Here is a 22,865-nt window from a genome sequence, read left to right on the forward strand (position 1 = left end):
AAAGTCGACTTAGTTATCGAGTTTCCCCTTGAACATGTGGGTCCTCATGATCATAACTGAAGAGAAGAAAGGTACAATTCAACATCTGATATGGACCATTAAGTTGGTTGGTTTGTTGGTTGGTAAGAGCGGGAAATTAGTTTGGTCAGACAACGGACACTGCTACCATAAGAATCTTACCGAACCAAGGCCAGATATTGCAAAGCCATGATAGTTAAATATTCACATGGACAACACGTCTGATGTCGAAACTGTACGATTCAAAAGGTTAGGATACAACAGTTTTGAGTTACTTGGTTGGCCAGACCGGCAAAAGCTTCCTCCAGTTGAGTTTGGTTCAGTTTAGGCAGCAACACAACCTACCATGTTAAGGTTAATCTTATCTACTCCTAAACTACACACTAATATAGTACAAGCCATATAAGTTAGGAGTTCATTCGGGGTGAACTTTCGCTAAACATGTTTCTCTTTGTTTTCCCTCTTCAGCTTCTTGGCAGCTCGGATGAAGTCCACGATCACTTTCTTCTCGTTCAGTCGCTGCAGCAAAGAAGTCGAACAGAACATTCAACAAAATCTGAAAAGAACAGAAAGATAAGATTACATGGAGGATCACCCGCTGACCTGCGATGCAAAATGCCGTCGAACAGAGCTGAGCATTTGTTCTCTCGATGCATTGGAATTTGACGTCACCTGAAGTTCCAAAGAGAAAAAGGCAATGATTCGATGTCTATATGTGAGTGTGAAGCAAAAGGGCTTTAACAACTTCGCAAACGACTTACGAGTTTGTAGTGTTTGCAATATCTCCATAATGCTTTTGTTCCCAGTTTTGCAAGGTTCACGCTCTGAAATTGAAAAGAAGATTAAACAGACGAATTATAAAATAAACATGTACAAAGGAATGAGTTCGTACACCAACCCAATGAAACTGAAAGGTTAAAGGTAAGCAACAGCCACCAGTGCCGGAGTGACATTGTTGTTTGCTCCTAGTTCTCAATGTGGCAGCATTGCTCTAAGCCAATGAAAGAAATATTAATCTGTTGGCCCTACTAAGTACAATGACCTGCTTAATTGTTTGGTATTTTTGAAGGATCAGGGTAATCAACGGTCTTAGGCCTTAGCCAATCACTGTTAAGAGTTTGAGTAGGGTCTTTTATAGGCCTCACATATGGAGTATCGCTTCAAGAGCATGATATAGTATCTCATTAGCAACAGTGATTTATGCATCTCAATCATCTATTCAGTCAATCCATTTAGAGAAGCATATAGTTCTGATTGCTATTCAGAGCAGAGCTAAAGTCTCTTACCGATTTTGGTGCGATAAGCGATCGGACATCTCTATAACTGCCCTGATTCACCGACTTTGCCACAGATGAAGATGTCATCCATGGCCTTGTATAGCGGACTTTTGGCTTGCGAACTTTATGAAAGTCAATGTCTGTAGCTGCTTGACGAAAGAAAGAAGTGACCCCTTCAGAGAGCTAGCAAAATTTTGCACATGACAGATTGCTGTGCAAAAACTATCGCACTATAATATGTGATAAGTTTCTCACATACAATATTGATGCTCCTTTCCGCCGATTTCAGAGCTGCTGCTAGAGTCAAAATCGTGGTCCCCATCCTCTTCATTCCCAGTAGGGTGTTCTAGCACACTCAACGCATTCCTCTGCAGTTTCACTTCAATCCCATTTTTCAAAACCTACAAGGATACAATGGGTTTCATGCATGCATCAAAATGGACAAGAGAGAAAGAAATGGCAAAGAGGGAATGATGAATCAGGCATCTATAACTATCGATCCCATCTTTGCGACAAACAATAGACATTCCTCACAATCCTAATACTATCCATATCTAAGAATCTGAAGAACCGACTAAAATCCAATGATCTATTGCTGAATCTCTTGTTACTAATTGTCAAATATTCATAAAGAACTTCACAAGTTAAAAAAAAATCGCAGGAAGTGGAAGATTTTTCAGTATTAGACATTTCAAAGTTGGGATTCAATATCATTAATACGTCAGCTTCATTGGATAACATTATTGTTTGTCATTCAAATTTTGTGATTCTGTGGTGAAAATTCTCTTCCCATAAAGACTTGGGTAATTTGTTATATTGTTAAGAAAAAAAGGAATAAAAACATGGAGTAACATTTGAATTATGAGGCCAAGAAAATATTTGATGGCAACTGAAAATCTAATCCATAAATTCACAAGCTGCCCATAAACAGTTTGGATCACATTAATAAGGATGCCAATTTTAGGGAGATTTTGGTTCATAGCGGAATCAATGACCCGAGAGAAAAAGATCGGGAAGGGTAATAAATGAAGGGAATATGTACCAGCCAGTGCCATCCACCAAGCCCAACAGCTTTCTTAACAACACCTTGCAGGCCCACCAGAACAGATTTTGTTCTGTTGTTACCAGTCACAATGACCTTAGTGTGCCTCGGAAGCACGTGGAGGTCTTCATCACCGCTCTCTTCCCGGGATGGTGATAAGACTCGAGATGGTAACAAGCCGGACGCCTCCAACATCATCTCCACCTCAATGAACAACGGACTATGTTAAATCTACACGAAGCCACCAAACAGGTTACCTCTAAAGCTAACTTCAACTATAGGCTGATAACCCCGACACCCGGAAAACAGGTAAGCTTGCTCAATGGAGGAGCCATTGGATTCGAGCAGTGCAATCCATTCCTAATGGGTCCTAAGATCTTGTGCCGCAGGCAGTTTGAGCTCCAAAATTTTAGTGTCCTGGAGACAGAAAAATTGTAAATGAATGGATCATTAAAGTACCAACGACCACACCGTAGTTTACATTTACTCAGACACAGAAAGAATGGGGGAAGGGGGGGGGGGGGGGGGGGGGGGGGGGGGGGGGGGGGAGAGAGAGAGAGAGAGAGAGAGAGAGACAAATGAATGAGTCTGACACGAATATATCAGGGATGTGTTGAATGAAGAAGGGGGAATCCAATATGTGCAAATCACGGGCACAGTTTGCTCATAATAAATGTGTGCATCAACCGAATCCATCTCTATGATTCAGCTCCATTTGAGCTCTATCTTCAAGTCACAATGACATCACCAAAAATCTCCAGTTTATTAAAAGATTTCCCATTGGAAACAGCCCCATCATAAAATTTTTAAAAAAATGAAAAACAAATACACATCTTGAAAAGTGATCAAGAACCGAGTGCTGAAATGAACAACAATCTATAACTAGTCCGAGCATAGATCCTGAGACTGTAATAGCACACAGAACAAACAAAGTAATGAACTGCACATTCTTTTTTTTCGTTTTCTCCCTTCAATTTCTATATTAATCACTGGCAAGGATGAGGAAACGGTCTTGCATATACATTAACAAGAGCCCAATAATCTCTAAATCGCGATTGACATGTTTGAGACAATGGCTAATGAAGAGAATAGCTGGACCATGAATTGAGCTTAACCCAGCAAAACAAAACCGAAACCGGGTCAAAAAGGAGAAAACTTGATCACGAAAGAGGAACGAAGTTAGAATTACCGCTGACAAGACGAAACAAAAAGTGGACTTAAGAATGAACAATTTCAAAATCACGGGACCCTGAGAGAGCGAAATTATTCCGTCCCGAGAGAACAGTGACAGAGGAAGCTCACCGAGCACGGAGGAAAAAGGGAAAGCTAGCAAAAGGCAAATGCGAGAGTGGACGGGGCTAGCAGATCAGCGTGAGGTACCTGTACGGAAAAGCGGGGTCACCGGAATGCGGGAGACTGAGACAGAGACAGAGACAGAGGCGAGGAAGAAGCTATGAGCTCCGGCGAGTCTCGGAGGGAGGGGGGGAGGGAGAGAGAGAAACGGGGGAGGAGCATATTGAGTAGAGTAAAGAAATGGGGTTGCTTGGGGTTTAATGGGAGGGAGGGTTGTCTCTGAAAATGCACGACTTTTGAGAGTAACTGATAGGGAAGGGAGTGAGTGAGCGGATAATAATCCAAAACAGAGGAGAGAGAAAGAGAGAAGAACAAGAGAGAGAAAGCAGAGGAGGAAGAAGAAGAAGAGGAGAGAGAGAGAGAGAGAGAGAGAGAGAGAGAAGAAGCGCACTTATTGCTGTCCAACTGCCAATTAGAAACGGACCCGACCTGTCCAATTTGGCCGTACTGGCACGGCATTATTAGCCGGGTCCTACCGGATTACCGGTTATAGGCGGTGCCCATTCACCGTTCCAATGTTTGGATTGATTGATTGATTGAACGGCTAGTTGTCCTCGGGTTCCCCCTCCTCTTTCTTTTTAAACAAAGTTCAATTTTCTTTCTCCTTTTGTGGTGTTTCTTATATTTCTTATTTCTTATTAATTAGGTTTGGTAAATAAATATGAAAGTTACGCTAATAAACTCCTCTTCGATTTTATTTTATTTTTTGCTTGAAAGGTAAATTGAATTCTTCTTCGATATAGTAATAATAGATACTACCTTCTTCATTTTACGCGGAAATTAACGGTCAATGCGAATAATTACATTTCAATAAAGTAATTATATGTCCTTAATGTCCATGAAAGTATAAATCCTTAATAATGCATTACACGCGGAGGAATTGTCAGTTGGCCAGAGTGCTAAGGTGGAGGCGAAGGCATCAAATTCTTTACAAAATTCTTTTTTTAGTTTTCCGACTGTACATACTACGAAATTCACTTGCCTATAAATTGAAATTATACTTTTCTTTGGAATTTATTCTTTATTTTAGCTCTACAATATTTTCTCTGATTTTTCAATAATAACTTTTCTCCTTTCACTCGTATGATTTCGCAGGTGTACTTGCTCATCATTTCTTCCAACAAGCTGGTGAACTGTATCCCAAATGCCGATGGTTCTTTCAAACCAAGAATCAAGGAACATATCGTGTAAATTCTACATATTATTTATTTTTATTTTGTAAGATTTTTCTTCTTCGGTTATTGATCCAAAAAAATATGAATTTTGTCCTATTTTTTAATTTTGGCACAAGCTTTATTTTTTGACAAAAAATACACGAACTTTGTCATTTTCCATCTATTTTGCTGACGTGACTGAAAATAATGCCGAAGTGACGAATGGTGTCACGTCATATCAGCAAAAATAATAATAATAACTTAAAATTTTAAAAAAGAAAGACTTTCATTGGAGAAAGGGTAGAGGCTCCAAGCCGATCACTGCCCACAACCTTATACCCCCTTATTGAGGTCGCTGGTGACTCTAATCAAGGAGATGGCGGCTGTGATCGAGTCCCTACCCATTGGAATCGAGAGAACCCCCAATTTGTGGGTTCTTTCGATTCCAGTTGGTGGGGCCTCAACTTCGGCAAACCCCACCCCCCCCCCCTCTGTGATTGGATCACTGGCGCCCATTGGTATCATTCGCGACCCTAATCGGAGGGCGGTGGGCAATGGCCGGCCAGGGACCCCCACCCTTTCTCCAAGCAAAGTATTTCTCCTTTTTATTTGTAATTTTTTTATTGATGTGACAAGACAATGTTTGTCACGTAGGCACTATTTTTCACTACGTCAGCAAAGTGGATGGAAAATAGCATAAATACCTAATGCGATAAGAAAATCAAAATTCGTGTCTTTTCTTGTCAAAATATAAAGTTGGTGCTAAATTTTTTTTTAAAAAAAGAGATAAAATTAATATTTTTTTGGGTCATCGACCTTTTTTTTCTTGAAATGTTTATTTTTTTAAGTTAAACTTCGTACCACATGGATTTTACATTTAGGAGGAATCTCATTGGTGTAATTTTTTTTCCATCAATTTTATCATTTCTAGCTTTTATTAGTCAAAGAAGCAATAGAGCAAGTCTAAGAACCGGGCATCCTGTGAGGGAAAGATGGACATGGAGCCATGTTAATTACGCCAACCGGCATGCATGGCATGGCATGGCATGGCATGCAGTATAACGGCATTATATCCGAGAGCGATCCTTAGGAGGGCCACTTTCGTCACTCCATAGGGCCCACCCCTCGTTTCTCTGAAGCCGAGCCATTTATGGAGCCGATGGGAGGGGAATCGATTGTGGCCGGTGACCAGGATCAAGGGAGACGTGCGACATACACGTGTCGGACGTGTCCCGACGAAAGCTGTCGGATTGCATCACTCGATGCAGCAACACTAGCTCTTAACATGAATTCATGAAATTATAAGTTTAGTGAGATTTTTATTTTTATTTTTTATACTCCATTCGTCATTTTCCGTTAATTTATAGATCTTCTTTATAAGTCAATTGTTTTACGATTCACATTGCATGTAGAAAATTCATAGTCCCTTAGAATTAATAGTGCTCATTATCCCCATAGTTCTATAAACTTCTATATGTTCCTTAACAATTCCTTTTTTTTTTTTTGAAATTTCACGTAATGTTCATATACTTTAGATATGATTTAAAATATGGCTATGTGTCTTGACCCTTAGTAATGTATTTAATGATCAATTGTACAACATGTTAGGGACCAGGAAATTGGTCCGACCTGTTCGGAAGAGCTTACCATTCTTGGTCCACATTGATACTCCAAATTGATTAACTAAATCCTACTGAGGATATTTCTTTCATATATCTCATATTATTTTTTATATTATCTTTTGAATATTCTACTGAGTGTATATCTTATTTACGAGATATTATTTCTTATTTCCAACGTTATATATGACAAGTACATCTACTTGTTATTTATTATCAAATATTCTATACATATTACGATATCCCGATACAGATTTCTCGGGACTCCTATAAATACCTCTTCGGGTACCACTGAGCTCTAAGTTCAATTTTTCTACCTTTCTTCGATACATTTTAATTTAAGCATCAGAGAGAGAGATCGAGATCGAGACTCCCTCTCGATCCTCCCCTTTTTGCAGATTGCTCGTGGGCACTCGAGACTCGTGACTTGCACGTAATCAAGATCCGAAAATGTAGATCCTAACTTTGACGCTATCTGTGAGAAATGGTACGAAAAGTCATCGACATCGGTTATTTTCCACCACATCGAGAAAGTGACAATTTTTATAACAAGAAGCGAAGCAAACCTCAACTTGGGATTGGGGGCTTGCGTACCCCTCATAGCAAGTTGCAGGGACCAACGCGGAGAAGTCACGCAGTAAGGTTACCTCGTGACGGCCTCAACTCTCCTTGCGAAAGATATATAACACCATCGCTCTAGGGATATCACAAGCTAAGTTCTTGCTTCTCAACTTTTGCTCTCATGATCAAAAAGAAAATTTTGGTATTCGAAATTTAAATCAATGTTTATTTTGTGAATCTTGCCACAAATTTGATGAATTCCGCCCAATTTTGTCTCATCATAATTTTTTTTACTTTCCTTCACAAAATTTAAGAGAAGAAAAGTTTTTGTTTGATGAAATATAATATTAGCTTTCCCAATTTGATACTTGGATATTCATTACTTGAATCCTTATATCTAGTTATTCATTGAGCTTAAATTTTCATCACGAAATACATTGTTTATCTCTCGAGAATTAGGGATTTGGAAAATATTAAGCGACTGGGGGGCTATAAACATCCGTCAATGATGTTGACATCTCATCCTCGAGGATCTCAGGCTCTTCACTATAAACATAAGGGAGACGTGATGATCTCGATTATCCCCGCGAAAACAATTGCACCCTCGAGTTGATCGTGTATCAGACCATCCATTGTGCAAGAAAAAGAGCCACCATGACATATCACACATCGACCTCCCACATTGCTCGACGACCCCTAGTTGAGGCAATCATTCTCTTAAATGAAAAGGCTTCCATCCAATGTATAGTATTTCTTGCAGGTTGAGTATAAGCTCCAACTTTGACAAGATGCTCACATCACGTGACTACCGCCATTGCTGCCCAACTTTTCTACACCAGTGGATTAAAGACATTCGCTTTCTACACCGAAGGATCTCAATAGACCTTTGCTTTCTATAGCAAAGGGGGCCTCGCTTTCTATTGCGATTGGTTTTCTCACCTCTCGTTGAGAACCACGTTGCTCACTTTCTACACCAAGGATACAGTGGTCTTCGCTTTCTACAACGAAGGGCCCCTTACTTTCTACAGCGTAGGGATTCCTCACATCTGTTTGGGGACCACGACCATCGTTTTCTGCATCGGTGGATCTTGGCATTTGCTTTCTACGCGAAGGGTCTATCACTTTCTACACCAATAGATCTCCTCATCTTTGCATTGAGGACCATGAACTTTGCTTTCTACAGCGACGAAATACTGGCGTTTGCTTTCTACAGTGAAGGTCCCATCGTTTTCTATGACGACAAGATTCCTCGCATCAAATGGCACAACAGACTCGAAGTACAATGTCACTCCAGTAACGACATGAAAAGGCCATTGCCCTAGATGCGACATCAACAACAACGCTGATATACTCTCACAACCTCTCGAATCTCGAGCTCACAGGAGTTGGGGGCTTATGTTTGGGACCAGAAAATCAGCTCGACTTATTCGGCCTGACTTACCATTCTTGGCCCACATTGATACTCCAAATTGGGATAACTAAATCCCATTGAGGATATTTCTCCCATATATCTCATAATATCTTTGATATTATTTTTTGAATATTCTCCTGATGTATATATCTTATTTAAAATATATTATTTCATATCTCTAACGTTATTTATGGCAAGTACATCTACTTTTTATTTGTCATAAAATATTTTACACAGATTACGATATCCCTATATAGATATCTCGGGACTCTTATAAATACCTCTTTAGGTACGACTAAACTAAAGTGTAATTCTTTTATCTTTCTTCGATACATTCTCATTTAAGTATAAAAGAAGAAGATCGAGACTGCCCCTCGATTCTCACCTTTTTGCAGGTCACTCTTGGGCACTCAAGACTCGTGACTTGCACGTGATCAAAGTTCGAATTCCGAGATCCTAACACAACATAAGTATCTTCACCGTATTATCGAAAATGACTTTGAAATCTACACGCTTCGATGCGATTAGTGAGCTCACAAATTCAATATTGGTGTACAGAGTTATAGATGAGTCAGTTTATTGAATTCCATAATAGTAGATTTAACCCGATATGGTTATTTATTTGAATCAACTATTTGCGCCCACCTCAATATACACTAGCAACCCATAACCTAATAATTTTTCTTTTTACAGTAGTCCGTGTTAAGTGATGTGACAATCTTCATTGGCCAGTGGCCACATGAAAAATTGAAAATTGCTTCCCAAACATCACTGTCTTGTTTCCTGCACATTTGTTGCCGACTAAGCAAAAATGTTGGTCCCAAAAGCCACAAAAATTGACATTACAAGAGTTAGAATCCAAAATCATTATCAAGAAAGAGTATAGCGTAATAACGCAGTTCTCGTCTGGTAACTAAGAGTTTCGGTTTCGATACTCAGTGAGATTACCTTGGACTACCTATACCTATTTATTAAATATTTAAGTTTCCATTTCAATGAGCTAGACTTATAAACTCCCTTATAATCGAAAATAAAAATTCAAAATCATTAGTGATACACACAGTTTACCCTTCTAATTTTGTTGAAAAAGAGGGAATTAATAAGTTTGCTATAACTGGTGGAAATTATTATTTTTTTTAAAAAAAAGGAAGATGACGTTCGAGTCTAAATTTGAATTCGGACATGGAAGTCCTCTCCTTCTTATGGAACGCACAGATTGTGGGGTCCGCCTCCCCTCAAAGTTCTTTCCTACGTAGAGAAACCAGGACACGATCGATCATCCTTCAAAGGCCCCCTTTTTGGACTTGCCGTGAAGGCACGCCCAAGAATGAAATGACTCTGTTGGATGTGGTTCGCGGTCGGGAAAATTACAAACAGATCATTCTCGAATTACTATATGAAATGGCATACTGCACATGCCCTGTGGAACATAAAAAGAAAACGAAAAAAGATGTTCTATAGATCAATACATCGAACTCGTTCAAAAGACACAAGTTTACATCCAATGAAGTTGAACCATACACACATTTAAGCCACTGCATGAGTGTAAAAACCTCCCTAGAACCATTAATTTTGCGCTAATACAAAAACCAATGATTGCGGACCAATAAGCAGTCGAGCAAACACTGAAAATAAGGAAAATCAACCAAAATCTCAGCAGGTGTTGTGAATTTACAGATACTAATTGGAAGTGGATAAAAATCAATTGCAGTAAAACACAATGGAATGGGTGAGATCTCAACTCTTGAGGAGGGTCTCGATGGCTTCAAAGAAGAGGGGTGCGAGCTCGGCGTTTGGAGTTTTGACCGCACACTTGACCCCGGGGACTCCAACCACCATAGTGAGCTCAATAAGGAAGGGTATGCCTCTAGGGATCTTCGCGGAGAAGTAGAACACATCTTGGTTCGCATGCTTCCGCTTCGCAATGAAGAACAGGTTGAACGCTGCCATTCGGTCAAGGGTTGCTTCCGCACTAGTCACCACTGCTCCAGGCAGATCCTTGGAGACCTCGTTGGTGTCAGGAAGGGACCTCCATGTCTGCAGTTGGAAATGGGGTTATAATATATTAAGAAGTTGCAAAATTATTGATCTAAATTCAGTTTGTTTATTTCTATTCCCTCAGATCTTTTTTCCATAGGGTGCTCATCTATGGCGGAATGTCCCGCAAGCTGTTAAGAACCCAACCTGAGAAATTTTTCAAAGCCTCAAATCCGCTACTTTTAACCACTTAGCAAACCCATGAATTTCTAATTCACAATACTCAGCAAATTTCTGTCAAATGTAATAAGGTCTGACAGTTAGTACTCTTCATTTCTTTGCCTGACTTAGTTGAGGAACATGCACAATTTGCAACATTAGACGCATAAAACTAATGAAAATAGGATCTTATTTAAACGCACCATGGATACAGCTTTGCAGATTAGAAGTGCATAGTTATGCATATTTAGAAGCACAATCTATTACCGGTATGCAAAGTAGCTTAGAACTAATTCTTAAAATGCAGTATCTCGAAAAAGAAATCAAGAGAATTAGGTAAGTTTGGCTCGCATAATTTAAAGAAGACAAAGAGAATCACATATATTCGAAATCATATAGGAAGAAAAGATTGCAATTCATAATCAAAGCTCCAGGAGAGAGAATATGGTAAAATCAGTTACCTCGAGAAAGCTAGCACGCTCCATTCTTCCATCCTCAGTGAAGAACGGTAGCAGGGAAATTTTGTCGTTGAAGTACCACACTGGCTGTTGATTATTTTTAACAGCTACTTGCAGAAGAGAGCTTGGGGGACCCGTGGACATATTCTGGAACAAAACCATTGGAAGAAGAGTTCTCCCAGACGTCCCAGGTTGTAGTGGTGGAACCTGGAACAGACCAAAAAATTTCAATTCCCAAGACAGCTTACCAAGACTACAATTACTCCAACAATATAAGAGCTGATAGTTGCTTCAAAGTTACCTGAAGGGGCCCAGCAGAGGCAAGACCAAAGCTGTTCTTGTTGAACTGAATCATGAACCCATCAAGAAGCATCTGCGAGTTGTTCTCAAACAAGATGCTGTAAAATATTTGACCATCATGCCGTATTAATTGAGCACTGATCTGTAAGCCTTGACCCGTGGAAGCTGGCAACAAAACAGGCAGAGGGGGCCTGCAAGTGAATTGACCTAATGTTATCTTCAGAAAATCAATGAAATGTTCCGTAACAGCAAAGATCTTCAATGCAGATAATCTGCATGCTATTTGTCATTGATATATCTACATTTCATCCATCATTGAAATCACCACAAAAGTTTAACATTTGAGCAGTGATAAAATGTTGGAAACTTGAAAGAAATAATCGACTACAAAATTGATCAGAAATCTTTTTTTTTTTTTGTTTCAATGATAAGGTCCGCATGCTACCCCATGGATACCTTCCAAGCAAAGCTTAGGATCCCTCTGCTTGATGGTTTTCCTCTTCTTAAAGAATACCACAAAGAATGCCCCAAGTGTCACATTGAACTTGAGAAAATATATGTAAAGTTTTGCCTACACAGATACCTTTTATGAAAGCATGAATTCAGTCCTTATGCCCAGAAAAATTTGGGAGAAAAGGAATTTTGTAGTCATCTCTCATGGAAAGCATCAGAAAACAAAACTGTTTCCCATGGCCAAACATATGAACTTACCCAGCAGATTCTGAAGGCTGATCAACTGGTACAATAGCACTATTGTCAAGGCCTATCAGATCACCAAGCAAATCAGGTACAGGAGCAGGAGGAGAGGTAGCTTGTGCAGGGGAAGTTTGTCTTGCAGCAGTCTGCAGAACACTGCCTGAACTAGTCTCTGGTGAGGCGACCCCATCAACACCAGCAGCAGGAGATTCAGCGTATCCTCCTTCACTACCATCAGGATACTCATCATCTTCACTTCTCTGTGTTGCAGTCTTCACACGGGTGACAAATGCCTCTGGAGGCTTGTGATACACAGATGACAACGTAGCAATGTTGGAGAGAAGTTCGTCGAGAAGAGATGGATCGAGCTGATTGGAATCATCAGTAATCACCGGTTTTTCAGTTAACACGACATCTTTAGCCGCCTGTGGAATATTAAGTACAAAATCTGCATCAGTCATGACATGCAATTCTAAAATCCTATACAGGCATGATTACAACCAGCAGAAATGGAGTGGAACAAGATACTCCATGACCCCCTAATAACTAACATTTCAAGCATAAGAATTTACCTCAGGATCAGTTGACAAAAGGCGCCAATAGATGTAGGCACGATCCCGTAGGTCAGGATTATCTGTCTCCACGGTGGCATTATTCAGAACCACCTGCAAGAGCATGGAAGTCCATTTAAGATTAACCACATCCATCTTTAGAAGCTGTTTTCCTTAATAAAATAGAAAGAACAACCAAATGGAAGCTGTTATTTCACATTAAAACTACAGGTAATTGCACACACTTTTAAGCATTATTTAAAAATCTACTTTAACAATCATCAGACAAAGTATATGACCCTAAAGACTTCATTGCTCCAAAAAAAATCATGTAATGGATTGGAGGCTATGGAGTTGAGCACGGAAAGCAGAATGCAAAATATTCAGTAAACCAGAAGCCAAACCTGAATCATTTGCTGTGGGCCATCAGTTGGCTTCTTTAGGAATAGTTTGACCGTTGCTGTCAGTAATTGCAGCTGGACCTGTGGAGGCTCTTCAGGGAAACTCTCCAAAAAGCTCTCAAGAAGCTCATCAGCATTGTCAATTCTTTCAGCATATTCACCAATAATCCAGATCATTGATGCCTTCAAGAAACACAGGCAAATGAGAGGCTCAAGCTTGGAACATAAATACCACTAAAGATTTAAACTAGACAGCTCTTTCGTCAATTAAAACATAAAGCTTTAAACTCCAGTAATACCTGCAGCATTTTTCAGCAAGCAAATATCTCAGGTAATGTAGATAGGATCATACAATATAGAACAAAGAGCAAAATAAGCCTTCTTTACATGCCTGATCAATATTTCTGTCAGAAGCAAGCTTTATCATGATTTCTAACTTCTCCATCTTCACATAAATCGGATCATTGTATTTGCAGAAGAACACCTGTCAACAGAAAATTGTCAATTACTTTGCCCTTCTCACTCATTTGAGGAGTGTTAATCCAACTAGACACTTATCCACTGGGCATGACTGTATGAACTGACCTTTATTTCATGGGCCAGAATGGTAGGTCGCCTTTGAACAATAAGATTGATGTTCCTTAATGCAACATACTGAATCTCTGGTTCTGCAGAGAGTAATGTGACAAGAGGAGGAGCCATCTTTTTGCAGAGATTCCGAACTACATCAGTGCTGGTAATAAGCTCCATTTGTTGGAGGATCATCTAGAATATAATTAACAGGAATCTCAACTTAGATGATGATAAATCACTTATCAGGGAAAAAGGTAGAACAAAGATAACAGAAAGAAACCAAAACTCAATTCCCGGGTATGAAAGACACCTTGACTGCTGACAGAACAACTGCACAATTTGCATGTTGTAATCGAGGAGTGACTCTCTCCACTATATTCTCAGCTTCTCGAGCATCAGCAGCTTTGTATCTCGAGAGGGCATCTAATATGAAAACCTGACCCCATCTAAACAAGTTTCATAATTTATGTAAGCACTTAAGCACAAAAATAACAGAAATTGTACAAATCAAAAAAGAGAAAACAAAAGCTCTTGCAGTATGCAAATAAAAGAAAATAGCCCGAGAATGAGACCAAAAGAAAGAAGTCAAAAGGAAATTTTGATTTAAAGAGAGCTTACTCGGTGCACTCATTGAGAGCAGTGAGAAGCTTTGAGAGTGTGTGACTTGTGATCTCAAAGATAGGCCTACTGCTATTCTCCTGAATTTCAGCAAGAGCAGCTACAGCATTTGCTACGACCATTGGGTTATTGTCAGAGATCAAGTCCTTGAGAGACTCCAAAAAGCCCCTGTCTTCCACTAATTCAGCGTTTATGTCATAAAGTTTAGCAACGCATATTGCTGCTGTTTTGCGAACATATGGATCATCATCCTGTTAGAGACATAATTGATGATTAATTAGTAATTCGAAGTTCAAAGTAAATTCACGACGTATTATCTAGGTTGGATACCGGAAAGAGATTTCAGATGCAAGTTTTCGGTAACCCACGAGAATATTGAGAATCAGAGATGATCCGTTTAAATTTACTGTCACGAATGTAAAAGTACTGAGGAGAGGCTTCAAAACAAACCTTGAGACACCGCTGAAGGGGGTCGCATAGATATTCAGTTATTTTATCAACACGAATGCATCCCATTGTTCGTACAGCCAAAGCACGAATTAATGGATTTGGGTCTTGTGAATCCTGCACAATAACAGAGCAAATTTTCCTTAAGAATCAACAGCAAAGACAAATTTATTTCAGAGACTCATTTCTTCTCTAATTCTTCACGAGTTTAAGTGCACGCACAAGCAGGAGGGTAGGATTCTTTAAGCAAAACGAAATGAATATATGGCTGTATGACAACTTTTCAAAAGAGAACCTTGCTGTAGTGCATAAGGGCTGGCAGAAAACCTACCTTCACAAAGGTGTTGACCGCAAGTATTGCTAAGTCAGGCTGACTTTTGGCATAATTTATCAGATACAAATAAACAAGCTTCTTCAACTCCAAATTTTCTGTCTGCATGCAATTTACAACATCCGTAAACAATGAAGAAACATCTTTTCCCACAGTCATCGCAGCAATTACTTTCTTCACGGCATCTTTTCTCTTGTCCTGCATTGCATAACATACAAAAGGAACTCCTCAATAATTAAAAGCAACGCATCGAAACATAATTCTGCTTCGGCAAGTAAACAAGCAAATGCTCAAAGTATAACGAAGCTTCCTCATCATTCCAGTCCTCAACTAGGACGTAGCCTACATCAGCACACAATTCCTTTGCATCTGACAGCACCCTTTAAACCAATGTTCTTCGGCAATTAACACTCTATTATGGACTGCTACAAAATAGGCTGCTTCGTGGATATGTATAGCCTCAAAACCAGAGTTATGTGAAGCTGATCCTTGAACTTAAAGTACTATCAAAACAAGTAACTGTGAAGGAAAGGCCAGGTCTTCAACCTATATGCCAAATGCATATACATAAATATATGCACATTTTTTTGTGCTGACAACGAACGAATTGCACTATACTGTCATGATTATTGACTTAATCAACCTGCCATTGCCAGCAAGTTTTCAACCGTTCTTCAGCAAATTTGCACCAATATGGAGATATCAGCAAGCACCCACTTCTTATGGGAACTAACCTAATAGCGATTAGTAATCAGAAATGTCAAAAAACAACGAGGCCAAAAATCCAATCATTATGGGAGCTAAACTAACAGCAATCCAGTCTTACATAAATCTCCACACGGATCAAGACGAAACCGAATCGGAGAAACAATCCTAGGCGGCTGCCTAACACAAATCAGCACGCAATTCAACGGAATCAAGCGACAGCGCGTGAAACGAATCAGATCTGCCGATAAACCACATGAATCGATAGCAGAACGACCGGGAAGACGGACTTAGAGCAAAATCACCACAGATCAAACACCATTGAAGATACAGAAAACGAAATGGATGAACAGAAAGCTAGAGGACCTTGTACTGCGAATTGAGCTCCTCCTTGAGCTCGGGGATTTCTCCCTTCTTGGTCGTCGAGAAGTACTTGGAATCGTGCCCGCTCATCTCTCCACACGTCTCTCTCTCGCTGTGCCTTCTCGCCCTCCTCTGCACTCGCCAGCACCAACACGGAGGAGGGAGGAGATGAAGAAGAAGAAGAACGGATGGAAGAGAGGAGGAGAAGAAGAAGAAGAAGAACGAAATGGAAGAAAACTTTCTCGAGGCAGAAAATTCTTTCTCGAGTTCCAGCGGTGATAGATCAGAGCAATCGCCCACCAGATCGGAGAGGACCGAACCGGATGAAAGACCGGGTTCGCGGTCTGCTGTGGACCGCCATTGTGAAGCGGTTTTGTTGTGCACTGGGCTTGGGCTGCTAGAGTTAGGCCTAGGCAATAACAGATCAGTTTTCCATGCAAAACGGAAAACTTGTTCGGCTAAATCCAGCGACTCGAACTTAGGTCTTTACCGAAAGAGTTACACCGTTTGATCCCCGGTTCAACCTCATTGGGGTCATTCATTTGCTTTTCGATGTTATTTATTTCGACGGAGCTTTCCCGGTCGTTGTTTGACGGACCATTTAGTTGGATTTCTGAATGGAATGATCAGTTGGAAAGTAGAATGAACAAAATGGATCTGACCTGGACTGTAGTAGTTCTGGCTTTTGGGCCAAGCCCGTGCCTCTAAGCTGGTCTATGGAGTTCTAAACTCCAGCCTAGCGGGGCATCGTGAAAAACGACTTCCCCGGGAGAAAAATTCAACTCCGGCTAGCCGCCAGCGGCCACCGCCAGAGCGGGCAACTGCCCCGACGAAAGCTCTGCCAGCAGTTGTGGCAACAGAAGTGCGAGCATAGAGTAAATGCCCACTCCGGAAACCAACTCCAATACAAGAAAATCATAAGGCATTTTCAAGGAATTGTAGCCAACCTACTACAAATGATGTCGATCGGCTTTTCAGGAAAACTCAAAATCTAAAGTCGTTTTGGCCTTGTATTATGTACTAATTTTTCTTTGGTGCATTATGCACTATTTACGTGACATTTGCACCAATTACGAGTTGGTTATCCTTTCTTGTATTATCTAAAACCAGGTCCGAGATTTGGACAATAACTTTGAGGACAACATGAACTCCACGCTAATCTTGATATCTCATGATGCATCGTGGACTCATATGTAATAAGTCTGATAAAATTTGAAGCAAATCGGTGCATGCAAAAATATTACGTGTTTATGTTGAATCTCTAGTTATTTCTTCTTGGGACGAACCGATAGCTTTCATCTACAACCGGAGTCTTAACAACTTATCGTAACATTAAATGTCCTTAAACAAAAACTCAAATTTTCGACTTACTGGTAAGGAGGTAGATAAACTCTTATGCTTTTTAGTAAGTCGAATTTTCTAGTTACTCACATAGGACATTAATATTAAGGGATGTGAATGGAGCCGATACATTGGAACAACTTTTAGTTCCAAATTAATTCATTGAATACAACAATTGATTTTTTTTAAAATGCAAGATATACAATTTTAGTTTATTAATTAACCCCGTAAAAAATGATGTTTTGATATATATCAATCTCATGTAATTTCTCTCAACATTTGCAACTTACTTTTTTTCTTTTTGAGCGTTCATTTTAATATGTACTAGCTCGTTAGCAGTTGTGCTAAAATATCCATGTAACCTTTTTCTAGGAAACTCGATCTTTTGATAATATATGTTTATAAACTCTTCTGCTCTTTAGTAAGTCAGATTTTCGACTTACACAGTGCGTAAATATGGGGGATGTGAATGGAGCCAATGCGTTTGAATAACTTTTAGCTCCAAATTAATTCGTTGAATACAACAGTTCATATTTTTAAATGCAAGATATATATGCATTTTTAGTTTATTAATTTACCTCATAAAAAAGATGTTTTGATATCAGTCTCATATAATTTCGTACTTGTACATATATCTTTCTTAAACTAAAACGTATAGAATTGTCTCAACTTTGCAACTTATTTTTTATTTGGGTGTTCATTTTAACATGTACTGGCTCGTTAGCAGTTGCGCTATATCCTTTTGGAATCCTCCAAAATGTGATAATTCAATTCATTTCACAAGAATTGAATTGAATTCTGTTGTTTAGAATGCAAATGTCACAAGATTTCTTTAAAAAATGAAAGATTTATGTTGGATTTCAAATAATCAACAAGATTTAACCAAAATTCAATTCTTTGGAACTACCGACATGAACTTTGAGTTCTACTTTATTTATAAATGCATTCCAAACAAGAAATTCAATTCATTTTGGTTAAATTCTTTGGTTTTCCGAACAACACGATTCAATTACAATTGAATTGCATTGAAATTGAATCAAATTGAAATGAATTGAATTGAAATCATTTCTTGCAAGAATACATGTAACCTTCTTTCTAGGAAATCAGTATGCGTTTGGTAACGAAGTCAAATTTAATTTAATTTGATTTAGTTTGATTTGATGAGATGAATGTAAAAGTAGTTGAGAAAAGTATGTGATAGAATTTGAAGAAGGAGATAAAAAAGTAATGATTGTATTGTTGAATTGAGAAAAAAATGTTAAGGGTGTGTTTGGATTTTAAATTTTTTTAACTCAACTCAACTTATCTTCAATTCAATAACACAATTATTACTTAATCATTACTTTATCTCAACTATTCATTACTTTTTCTTATGATTCAACAACACAATCATTACTTAATTATTATTTTATCTCAACTATTCATTACTTTTTCACACTTTTTCTCATAATTTAACAATACAATCATTACAAACCAATTAAAATCAAAATTCAACTCAACTCGAAATCCAAACATATTCTAAATAGTTGAGAGAATTTAGTATTAAAAAATTAATTGTTATAATAAATAAGAAAAAGTATGAAAGAAGATTTGAAAAATAAAATAAAAAAGTAATTATTATGTTATTGAATTGATAAGATTGTTAAGTTAAGTTAAGTTTGATTTTGTAAACAACCAAATCGCGACATCTTTCAATAATATATGTACGTATACGTGTGTGTATATATATATATATAACTATGCGCACGGAAAGGTATCAAGCGGAAACGAACCTAAAACTTTGAATTGAAAATTTCATGAAAGATCAAAAATCAAGAAATACAGATTTAGGAGAACCAAATCTGTACAAGAAAGTTAGTGCATCGTACCTAAAACTTCAATTTGATATTTCAGAGAGAAAATACATACATACATACATATATATATATATAACCTATATTAATGTTCAAGGTGGCATCAGAGAATTACATTGGGGGAGATCTATGTAAAGGTTTCCCAAATGAGTCCAATAAGCTTTCATTGCCTCGAAGAATAAAGAACTATAGCAGTCAAAACCCAAAAGCCATTTTTTTTTTGTGTATCATGTTATTCAGAAGTCCAATGGAGTTGGACTAATTCAGTCGAGAGATCGAGTATTAAAGGTTATTCTCCCTCCCAACGAGTGCGTTTCCCGAAATTTGAACTTGTGTTCTCCTCCTTACGGGAGTAAGTTGCTTACCACTCAGCCAACACTTTTGTTGGCAATCCAAAAGCAAATTAATTAATTAATGGGAGTGTTGGGCTTAATTACCCTTTGGGAACAACTTGGGGGTTTTGCTGAAAACAATTCGTAGATATGTCGAAAGAGCATCGTCCATATTTAATAATAGAGACATTTCTACCAATCATTTGCTTGAATTGAAGGCCTAATAAAAAACGGTTGGTTAGGGTTCTTTAATGGATTAATGACAAAAAAACGCGAGAAATTTGTCATTTTTTTCAATTTTGGCAACTTTATTTTTTAGCAAGAAAAGGCAAAAACTTTGATATACCGTGTCATTTCATATAAGCAAATATAATAAAAAACTTACAAGAAATTTTAAAAAAGGAAGGCTTTCATTTGGAGAAAGGGTGGGGGTTCCAGGCCGGCTGCTACCCCTGATTGGGGTCTCCGGTGACTCCAATTGCGAGGTAGTGGCCGTGATCGAGTCCCCACCCACTAGAATCGGGAAAACCCTCAATCTGAAATTTTTCCTGATCTCGGCTGGTAGGGCCTCGACTTTGACAAACCCCCCTCCCCGATTGGGTTGTTGCCGTCCTCTGGGATCATTAGTGATCCTAATAAAAAAAATGGAAAATGGCATGGATGCTTAATGTGACAAAAAATCAAAATTCGTGTCTTTTCTTGTCAAAAAATAAAGTCGTGTTAAAATTGAAAAAGGAGATAAAGTTCATACTTTTTTTAGTCATTAACCCTTCTTTAATGACCTAATCAAATGGACATGAGTCTCTCTTAAGTTTCACTTTCATCCCGACTTGCGATTGTTGTGTCAGGTCGGTCACGTCGACAATACTTTTGCATCAATCGCGTTCTATGTAGGACGGGTATCTATATATGTAATGGTCTGCTCTTAATCCTATAATTATCAATAAGTTTTGGATCCAATTAATTTTCAAAAGTGCTTTGTTTGTTTTTTAAATATCAATTTTACTCAACTCAACTCTATTCTTTCTCAAATTCAACAATATAATCATTACTGTTTTGTCTTATTCTGCCATTTAATAATAATTTTTCACCCATATTTTTCCTAACTATGTTTTATAATCAAATCTTTTAATAATAAATTATTCATATACTTTTCATGATCAATTTTTTAAGGGTAAATTACAAAAAAAACCCAAATTTTGTAAAATGTCTCAATTTTGTCATAAATTTTGTTTTGTAACAAAAAAAACCATAAGTTTTCTAAAATGTCTCAAAAATGACCTCCGTTATAACTTCCGTCAATTTTTGCTGCTGATGGTGGGTCCCTTTAACAGTCCACGTAGGCAAAAATTGACGGAAGTTATAACGGAGGTCATTTTTGAGACATTTTAGAAAACTTATGGTTTTTTTTGTTACAAAACAAAATTTATGACAAAACTGAGACATTTTACAAAATTTGGGTTTTTTTTTTGTAATTTGCTCATTTTTTAATAATAAATTATTCATCTACTTTCACATCTATATAAATATACATATACATATCCTCACACGTTAACATATTTATCAACTTTTTAGATCATTACACAAAATCAAGTTGAGTTGAATTAATGATCCAACTCGAAAACCAAATGCAAGCTAAGCGATTCATCAATTTACTCAAGAATCGGATTTAATGCTTTTTTTTTGTCGATAGATAGATTAATGCTTTTCACTTTTTTTAGACTCCTTCAGAGAAGGGCAGGAAAAAAAAATAAAGGAGCAATGATAACTTGATATACGGTAAGAATTGAATTTATAATCTTTTAATTTTATATTATGAATGAGTATAACCGTATTAAACCCTTTTTTTATATAATTTTTCTCTTAAAGGAGTAAATTTTGTTGAGATAAAATAAAAAAGGAATAAACATGAATACTACTCCTCAAGTGGGAACGGATAATGCACTGTGCCCTCTAACATTTCTAGCAAGTGTCATTTTACTCATCCACGTTTAGTTTGTATCACTTTACTGATGACTTTATATAATATCATTTTGCTCATCTATATTTAGTTTGTATCACATTGGCAATTACAAATTTCTAAAAGTGTGTCAATTTCATTATTATCACTTCTTTAATTTACATCAAAATTATTTACAAAATTATTGAAAATTATTAAATTACGAGAAGTATTTTAAAAACTCATAAAACTAAAAACTTTTGAAATATGAAAAAAAAAACAGAGAAAATGCCAAGAGAGAAGAATGGTAGGAGCCTAACACTAGGCACCTCGCCTAAGCTGGTGGTGGCCGCTCAAAGTCGACGGCCAATATCATCAGGATTATCATGTGTCTGCCTCCTTTCTCTATTTACAAATGAAGAAAATGTGGTAGATTCGAATAATAGGGATTCATCCCCAGCCACTGCCATCCAATCGAGGTTATCATGGTCCCACCTACATGTTTCATTTCGAACATCCCAAAGAGAGGTAGGAAAGATAGATTCAAGTTGGCGGTCTATCTTAGACCCCATTGATTGTCTCTCTCTTCATCGAGCTGGCGAGTTTATGTTATGAATAACTTGTTTTAAAATTTAAGGTATTAAGATTAAGGGCCAAATGGATACATTTTTGCAGATGTTTAGAGGGTAAATCATACAAGGATAAATGATATGACCCAAGTATTAGCAGTCAAAATGATACCAATTGATAACTTTAAATCTATCGTATTTTGAAAAAAGTAAGTTTGCATTTGGTTTTCGAGTTGGACCATGATCCAATTTAACATGATTTTGTATAATGATTGTAAGAGTTGACAAATATATAGACGTGAAAGTAAATGAGAAATTTATTATTAAAAAATTAATTATAAAAATGATTGGGAAAAAGTATGAGCAAAAAATTATTCTTAAATCGAGAAAAATATAAAATAATAATGATTACAGTGTTGAATTTGATGAAGAATAAAATTGAGTTAGATAGGGTAAAGTTTTTATTTCAAAACCAAACAAATCCAAGTGATGAAAGTGAATTAAACTAAATGTTAATGGGCAAAGTGATACTAAAAAATTGTTAAGGGGTAAAATATTTTACTCGTACACGTGGATGGAATTTTCTCCACCTAAGAGAAGACCTATCCTGGTAGCATTTTGACAACTTTCTTGGGAACATTTTTCTCTTACGATCAATTAATTTTTAATCAGCATGATCAAACAAATTGGGCTCTTGCCAATTTAAAAAGTGCTAGAGCACCTTATTGCTCAGAGAAAGAAATCAAAAGGCATCAAC

General features: G+C 37.7%; 2 protein-coding genes across 5 annotated transcripts; both read right to left on the reverse strand.

The window, feature by feature from the left end:
- Positions 1-140: 140 nt before the first annotated feature.
- LOC116187049 lies at positions 141-4,019 on the reverse strand. Of its 4 annotated transcripts, none has more exons than XM_031515633.1 (8): positions 3,718-4,019; positions 2,338-2,754; positions 1,555-1,696; positions 1,305-1,444; positions 917-1,009; positions 780-842; positions 622-690; positions 141-537 (listed from the first exon to the last, which is right to left on the reverse strand). In XM_031515633.1, exons 2-8 carry the CDS (start codon positions 2,533-2,535, stop codon positions 454-456), a joined length of 789 nt encoding a protein of 262 aa, XP_031371493.1. In that variant the 5' UTR covers positions 2,536-2,754; positions 3,718-4,019; the 3' UTR covers positions 141-453. The 4 variants fall into 4 exon arrangements, with proteins under 4 accessions (XP_031371493.1, XP_031371501.1, XP_031371509.1 ...); XM_031515641.1 differs by having other exon boundaries at positions 1,305-1,441; positions 3,718-4,010; XM_031515649.1 differs by lacking the exon at positions 917-1,009 and having other exon boundaries at positions 3,718-4,006.
- A 5,851-nt stretch (positions 4,020-9,870) lies between these two features.
- Positions 9,871-16,276, reverse strand: LOC116214902 (beta-adaptin-like protein B). The gene is given in 13 exon segments (XM_031550400.1): positions 9,871-10,472; positions 11,093-11,296; positions 11,391-11,580; positions 12,101-12,510; positions 12,658-12,750; positions 13,041-13,269; positions 13,271-13,521; positions 13,623-13,802; positions 13,921-14,056; positions 14,229-14,479; positions 14,679-14,792; positions 15,007-15,204; positions 16,078-16,276. Coding segments are annotated over 13 exon segments (2,643 nt in total). The 5' UTR covers positions 16,165-16,276; the 3' UTR covers positions 9,871-10,172.
- Between the last annotated feature and the right edge of the window lie 6,589 nt (positions 16,277-22,865).

Source organism: Punica granatum, chromosome 1, assembly GCF_007655135.1.
Source record: "Punica granatum isolate Tunisia-2019 chromosome 1, ASM765513v2, whole genome shotgun sequence".
NCBI lineage: Eukaryota > Viridiplantae > Streptophyta > Magnoliopsida > Myrtales > Lythraceae > Punica > Punica granatum.

What these genes read in the sequence shown, in the direction of transcription:
- LOC116187049 (XM_031515633.1), bottom strand. Translation starts at nt 2,535, where the DNA reads ATGATGTTGGAGGCGTCCGGCTTGTTACCATCTCGAGTCTTATCACCA. An exon ending in CGGAAAGGAGCATCAATATT is followed by an intron (nt 1,445 to 1,554) that starts GTATGTGAGAAA and finishes TCTTTCGTCAAG; the next exon opens with CAGCTACAGACATTGACTTT. An exon ending in TAACCTTTCAGTTTCATTGG is followed by an intron (nt 843 to 916) that starts GTTGGTGTACGA and finishes TTTCAATTTCAG; the next exon opens with AGCGTGAACCTTGCAAAACT.